The sequence below is a fragment of the Trachymyrmex septentrionalis genome, unplaced genomic scaffold (genome assembly GCF_001594115.1).
Source record: "Trachymyrmex septentrionalis isolate Tsep2-gDNA-1 unplaced genomic scaffold, Tsep1.0 scaffold24, whole genome shotgun sequence".
Taxonomy (NCBI): Eukaryota; Metazoa; Arthropoda; class Insecta; order Hymenoptera; family Formicidae; genus Trachymyrmex; species Trachymyrmex septentrionalis.
In genome coordinates, this window is record NW_017305397.1 from 570,633 (window position 1) to 578,360 (window position 7,728).

A 7,728-nucleotide genomic window follows, 5' to 3' on the forward strand; every position below is an offset into this window, starting at 1 on the left:
ATAATTTATATTAATTTATTTAACAAAGTTAGATGAGATAGCTTTAAATTTTATACAATAAATGTGACGATATATCTTACTCATTATGATTTGTTTTCGAAGTTTAGTAGTCATTATGAATCCAGTGAGAAATGAAAATATAACTGCAGACAATGCGATGACGCTGGAATTTTGATAAATCACAGGATAGACGGTCCACTGAAAAGCATTAAGGCGCTTTAATTGCTATTATATAAATTCTATTGCAGAAAATAATTAATGAGGCTCGTAGTTTACGGTTAATCAACGATCAGTTTAGTTACTTGTTAATTAAAAATATTGAAGTTTTATGCTAAAATTAATATTTTAATATTCATTTGACGATAATTAGATTAATAACAGATTGCCTTTTGATGTTGTGCGATTTTACCAACCCTGAAAAATACATCGTCAAAGTTCGAACAATTTAAATATTGCCTGCCCGGTAGAGCCACGTGAGGGTCCAACAGCTCACAGAAAGTTGGCTGCCTTTCCTTCGGTGTCCAATTTTCCTCGTCAAAGTTGCTGATAATAACAAAAAGATGCGGTACCCACAGTCTCATTATGTGAAATCTACGCAATCGAACAGTATTTGTCATTGCTTTCGAATATTATCGTATCGAGAAGCGTTCAGTGGCGCCGCGACTTATCCAAACTTACCCGAGCATACTTCCAAATTGGAGGAAACTTACGAAGCAGAAAGCGGGCAGATGACTCGCCAGTAGCATCTTCGTGTTGTACAACGAGATGCGCATTCTTTCGACGCTCTCCTTGAGCATGGGACGCGCCAATTGCGTCTTTTGCCGAACGAACAGCGCTTTTATCTACAACGAGAAGAGGGCGACGATGAAAGGCACCCCTTTTCTCAGCTCACCGAGTGAATTATGCGTCCGATTTGTGCACCGCTATCTAAATGCAGTGGCAAGAGCGGTATAAAATACGAAAGGCACAGACATATAGTATAAGATAGGGAGAAATATATGTATAAGTGTGTATGATACATAAAGCATGAACCGTATAAATTTATCATTGTTTTCATTATCAAGATCTGAATAAATAGATCTGTGAAATGGTGATTTATTGTCCAAAGGTTTCGCGATAAAAAGAAGCGCAAAATTTAAATTCGCTGAGGGGTGTGTGTTGTAACGCCCAGTACCGACCCTACCTTCATTCGCCTGGAAAATACGATTTGCGCCTTTCTCCACATCCGTTTCCGCTTTACTTCGCTTTCTCGCTCTTTTTCTCTTCTCTGCGGACGTGCCGTAAATAAAATGTGTCGTTTGTATCTAGCCGAGGCGCTATGAAATCGCGGAGGATATCTCCCGGTCATTTGTTAGAGCCCGAAACAACGAGTTTTGCTCGATAAGCTGGTAAAAAGTTAATAATGCCCGAATAATGCAATATTGTCTCGTTGCCCGAGTTAAAACGGAAATATGTATCTTGCTTTGTGTTCTGCCAAAAAACCGGTCAATAACAAGTGCAGCAATGTTTACTTGAAAAATATCGAAGATAAAAGTCGAAAAATCTACGAGATCCAACTTTTTAAATTAAGTTTTAGTGTATGTTTTGGCTTAAGAAATGGATGGCTCAATTTGGAAAGGATAAAAGGATAAAAGTATAGAGAAAACTAAGAAATATAGAAATAAAAGTTACATCGTTTCACACGTTATTCGACTTACCGGGAACGTATCCGCAGGTTGGCGAGTGTTCATACAATACATCCTCCTAAGCAATTTCAAGGCAGCATCTGACCTGCCAGTTGCCACGAGATACTTAGGGCTTTCCGGCAACATGGTCGCCGTCACGAGGCCGACGACGGGTGGTATTGAACAGATCAGTAGGTATATACGCCAAGCATCGTAGTCTTGGCCAAGGATATCAATGTGCCAGTCTAACGGTAATATCGTGAAGCCAATAACTGTGAAGTTGTACGTTTAATTATTAGAATAAATCTATAATAATATGTTGTCTTCATTAATTTTCTTCTACTGGGAAGTATAATTGAACAAGCTTTTGACTTTTCGATCTGTCACTTTGTCTCGTTTATGACAGGTGATAATGAGAAGTCTTAATCATACAGAAAATTAGTCCTTTAGTAAAAAATTATTTATTCATTTTTCATGGCTTTATACAATTTCGGTAGTTCGCGTATTCACTGAAATTATTTGGTGCCAATGTGATTCATCGTACATATTGTTAGGTAAAGTTTGCTGGTTATTACACACAGGACATCGTGATAGTGACACGTAATGTAGTTTCGAATAAACTAGTTTTGCAATCTCGACAGCAAGATCTCGTTTTTAAATCCTTTTCATATGAATCACTCTCAAAATACTCGTATTACAGTTACGTTTTACAGATCAGTAGTACATGAAAAAATAAAGCAACATTAATAATAATTGTAATTGGCAAACTATTTCAATTATGTAGGTGCTCATCGCGCGAACGTAAATAAATTTTACATATTTTACAATTATATTAAAAACATGTTTTTTCAACTTACAATTGTCAGATTTAACTTTTAATATATCTTTACATGCATCTTTTACTTGTTTTTGCGAGCAATACGTTGTAATTGATAAGTACGATTAAAGGATATTGCGCGATCGCGTGTTTACCTGCTGGTATGATGTTCGCTATGGCGAAGAGAAATCCCGTCCATGTGGTGAAACGGGGTTTATACCTTGCCGAATGGAATTCCATCAGGTACGTCATCACCATCGCCAACGGGCCGCCTGCGCTATAAATCATAGATGCACGCGTGTTATATCTTATCGGGTGTAAGATTGCGAGAGGAGGAAGTTGCACGATAAACTTTGAACGGTTAAAAAGATACACTTACAATATTCTCGAGATTTTCGGGAGAACAGATTTTGACTAACATATAACAAGAAGTATTATTCTAAAAATATTATTCTGTTAATCAGAATAGAAATTTCATAAAGAATTCTATATATTTGCCAAAATATTTAACACGAATAAATTTAAAATATTTTTCTCAGAGTAAGACGATAACAAAAAAGAGTTGTGCTTTAAGAGATATTTCTGAAAAAAAAATCTTGATCATTTTCTCAAAAGAATCATGTACTTACAAGATCCCGCTGATAAATTTCATTAGTAGATATATGTAGAACGACCGTACACCACTACTTATAATGTTCAAAATCGAATCACCTAATAATGCGAAGATGAACAATATTTTCATACTTATGTAGGGCGTTATATAATCCCATATAAAAGCAGTCGTTGTCATACCTACAAAAAAAATCAATATATTATAATAGTTCATATAAATTGAAGAGGTTATAAGATAATATTTTAATGCAGGTACACGGAGAGAATTTTTTTTTAGAGTTTACCCTGAAAACAATATTGTATTTCGAAGAATTTTAATGTAACTCTCTCTCTCTCTCTCTCTCTCTCTCTCATTCATTAATAAAACTACAATGTTGTATAAAATAAGTTTGATTAATTTTACTAAAGTGCATGATAAAAATCTTTTAAGTATTATATTGTACCATAACTACCATATTTTCAAGTTAAATTTTAAAAGAAAATTCTCTTCTTGGAGGATTCCCTTATAGGAGATTCTCTTATAGGAGATTCTCTTATAGGATTATAAATAAATTGAACTAATTGCAATAAAGAATCTGTAATATGACAATGATGTGTCCAATAATAATGTGGTAAATATTTACCTTTACACAGTCAGTCCCAAATGACTTTTGATCGACTTTGAGGTTAATTTTAAAGAGGACAAGATTATTAATCTTTCTCATCGCTCATTGCTTATTGAAAAATTATTAACAAATAAAACTGACAATATAAAGATGCATTTAACTCTATAATTCGAATTTTACAATACTTAATACAGATATCACATTATTCACAAATTTTGTGTATTTAAATAAATGTGTGGGCGGGGGAGAGACGGAACCATTAAATTATAGACCTCGTTTCGCACTGTAGGCAAGAGGTGGTGTGAGGTGGATCTCGTTTAGAGTGGAAAGCTAAAAACATGTGAAACCGTACAATTGTCGACCTTGTTTCGCACTGAAGGCAGAGGGCGGACAGTGTGAGATGGATTTCGCTTCGCGTTGGAAAGTACATTTTAATATTTTGGGCTGCATTCGAAAGATATAACCCAAATCCAATTTTAAAATTGAGTTTACGTTAGATTATATCTTTCAAATGAGTGGTACCTTCCACCCACACGTTTGCTTCGCAATGCAAAATGAAGTCCACTCCACATCGCTTCCTGCAATGCGAAACGAGATCTAAAATTGTACGGTGTCACATGAGCTTTCAATTTTTTACGCAAAATGAGTGACTGCACTCCACATCATCTCTTACTTATAGAATGCAAAACAAGGTCTATAATTAGATAGTTCTACACCTTCCCGTTTAAATATTCACTTAAATATGCGAATAATATGATATTTGTATTTATATACAATAATATATATAATAAAATTCTAATTAGAGAATTAAACACTATCTTTATATTATTTATTAACTTTTTGAAAATTAATTCAATTTAAATGAATGTATATTATATAGTAGTTCAATATCACTCGGACCGATAAGGCGCTTCGTATTTCAAGTTTTAATATAAATAGTCTCGTTTCTAATTATATTGGTTATTAACTTTTATTTGCTAATAACTTCTTAATAAACGGAAGAGGTCAACGTTTTTCTTGACGATCAAAGTCCATATCAAGATCAGTCGTAAGTCATTTGGAGCTGACTTTGTAAAGATAAACATTTACTAATAATATTAATATTTAATTGTTTAAAAGAGTTTTAAAAAAGATTAAATTTTATAATGTTAAAGTACTATAATATTTTTTATACAATAATTTTTTTTTAATTATAATTCTATAGATTATTATTATTAAATTTATGTTACTACGATTATTTCGAACTCAATTTAAATTTCATACCTATGTAAGGAAACGCAACGAGCATGCCTTTGCGAAAAAACGTAAGCTCGAAATCATATTCGGCTTGTGCCAAGATGAATCCGCCAGAAGTAGTATCAAACACGGCAGTCCACGCAATTGGCAATACCGCCAGTAGCAGCAGCACATTAAATAATCCATATCCTGAGATAAGGAAATAAAATAAAATAATAAAAATTGTTATGTATTTGTAATGGCATTAAGAGATCTTACCGGTTGTGGATATGGCTGTGTCGAAGTCGGCGGGTTCGTTAACGCTGTCTGAAAAATGAAAAGAGCCATCGAGTAACTTTACGAAACAATCACGAGGTTTCGTATCTACATTGTGAGTTATATAATAAATGACGCAATTAAAACGTATTAAAAAAGAGATATTTACGTGCAGGAAGAGCCATCTGATTATAGACGATACAAAGAAATAAGATAGAGAAGAATAGTATTCAACAGTTTCTTTGAAAATTACATGTTGCTATATAGAATTGTCAGCGAGAACGTGATTTATCTAATAAGATAAAAAATAAATATTAAACAAAGATGTCTGTACTTATAATGTATGAAACTCATTCAAAATTCATGCATAATGCATTACACGTACAATTTATGGTAACTATATTTGCATATCGTTTCTACGACGTGTTAATCACAAACGAACATAAATCTGTACACGTACAGAAATTTACATTTATACATAGAAATAGTTCTGTTAGAAGGCTAATAAGTAAAATTATATTTTCTCATAATATCTCACTGTTCGGTAATCTGGATAGGAACTCGTAGGACGATTCTCATATACTTCCTGTATGTGCATCACTTCGTTAACTCACTATACAGAAAATTACTTTGACTTCGAAATATATTGGGTTAACACTACCGGATATTATGCAAGGAGGGCATCTCACCGGTCGTTGTGATCTCAATCTTGTCACGATTTCGGTCACTCGCGATCATGTCCGACGCGACGAACTGAAGAGTCGACTGCGCTCGACGTGATGGAGTTAGTTTCGCTTCTCTCACGACGAAAATAGAAGTCCTAGTCGATTCAGGTGGCGATCTCATTCTTCGATAAATCTTCGTTGCTCAATTGGATGGAACGGAACTGCGTCAAGTATCCGGCCGTTTGTTCACTTTGAATATAAAAGCAGACGTACTTTACGAGAGTGCGTTCATTCAAAAATGCATTTTTTTTATTGATGCAATTTGCGATGCCGGAATACAAGTTCACGCATGCGATCAGACTATAAAACGCGATCACGCTTTCTGGCGAGCTTCCCGCTCGCGTAACCCGCCAATAAAAACGGGTTAAACGATCCAATTGTTACGGGTACGCCTCACAATCAGCTGTTTCTCATTAATGAATCACGCGTCTTGAAAATCTATCAATTTGTAATTTAGATTAAATATTATTTTTTACATTTAATTTTTTTATATTAAAATCTTTATTTTAAAAAATGACAAAATGTTTAAAAATATAAACACTTGAATAATCTAAATTTTTTTATTTATACTTATTTTTATATTTTTATTTAGAAAAAATTAGTTAAAATATATATGCATGAAAAGTATGATAATACCAAGTAAAGAGGATGGATCATCCGCTTTGCCTCCACTCGCTTTGCCCAAAGGATCTACCTGGCGCGAATAAAATTTGGAAAGATTAAAATAAGTTGTGAAGCACCAAGTGAAAAATTTTAACCTCGAATACACGTTTAAAGACACAGAATTCTTATAAAAAATCATTCACACTGGTTAAGGAACAATTACAGATAATAATTAGATTACGTATCTAAGGAAAAATCGCAAGAAAACATTCAATTTTCTATATGTCTCTATTAAATACAAACGAACGCAATCATATGTCGTTTCGTACTTCCATAGCGTCGCTGGTCCTTATTCCTTCAACTGCTAAAGACTCATAGCGCAATCTCAGATAGATAAGTGAAAATAAAAGATATTCACTTTATCCAAAACGTCCATTTTGCCCGCGCTTCCCCTACATAATTGTCTATATTGAATGATGTAGATCAATATTTAGTGAATGTGCACAAAGTTGATGTATGCATTGGCCAATTATAGAATATTGTCTGGAGGCGCCTTAAAGTGAGGTATCGTATGCTTATACGATTCAATTATTTAATTATTTATCTTTCTTGTTTGTTGGATTGACAAAAAGATATTGTAAAAAGTAAATTGATGTTTCTCCCCTCTCTCAAAGCCCTATAAGTTAATCTGAACGGAAAAGACAAGAATAATCCGGAAGCAATAATCAGTAATCCTAGGATCAGTGATTTCCAGATTGATGATTAGAAAAGATTGGAAACATCTGTTATAACTATTATTGAACATTTGACGATTCTATTTTCGTGAAGAAAAATGAGTATTTCACGATAAGATATAAGTTTTCATTTCGTAGAAAATGCAATAGAAAAAAAGCAATTAATTAAAAAGGTTTCATTAACATATCTACAGTTACGTATTATGTTAAAGCAAAAATATTATAAAATGCACCCTTATTCTTTGAAGTTTTGTCGTTCAGTATTCACTCAATTTCGACACAATCCTTTGAGCTTGTATTTAATTTTATTAAAGGAAAGGAAGAAAGAAACACATTTTGCCGTAATATAATTTAATCGCGAGTTTTTAGACGAATTTTTTGGGCACTTTTAATTACTTTTGTTAAATTGAATATTATTATATGAAATATATCCACATTAAAATGATGAACGGAAGTCACTTTTGGACACGCAAACAA

General features: G+C 33.4%; 1 protein-coding gene across 6 annotated transcripts in view; it reads right to left on the reverse strand.

Annotated features, from left to right (window-relative positions):
• Positions 1-6,172, reverse strand: part of LOC108748715 (synaptic vesicle glycoprotein 2B-like) — a 7,998-nt gene extending 1,826 nt beyond the window's left edge. For 3 of the 6 annotated variants that reach the window (XM_018487003.1, XM_018487005.1, XM_018487004.1), the window contains exons 1-9: positions 5,879-6,172; positions 5,193-5,240; positions 4,962-5,123; positions 3,111-3,273; positions 2,637-2,758; positions 1,698-1,936; positions 679-842; positions 414-591; positions 81-198 (exon numbers count right to left, since the gene is read on the reverse strand). In XM_018487003.1, coding sequence (XP_018342505.1) covers positions 81-198; positions 414-591; positions 679-842; positions 1,698-1,936; positions 2,637-2,758; positions 3,111-3,273; positions 4,962-5,123; positions 5,193-5,240; positions 5,879-6,035 — 1,351 coding nt within the window. In that variant the 5' untranslated portion in view covers positions 6,036-6,172. Of the gene's footprint in view, positions 1-80; positions 199-413; positions 592-678; positions 843-1,697; positions 1,937-2,636; positions 2,759-3,110; positions 3,274-4,961; positions 5,124-5,192; positions 5,241-5,358; positions 5,375-5,727; positions 5,803-5,878 lie in introns of all 6 variants that reach the window. The other 3 variants (XM_018487002.1, XR_001939318.1, XM_018487001.1) reach the window with 3 other exon arrangements.
• Positions 6,173-7,728: the final 1,556 nt, after the last annotated feature.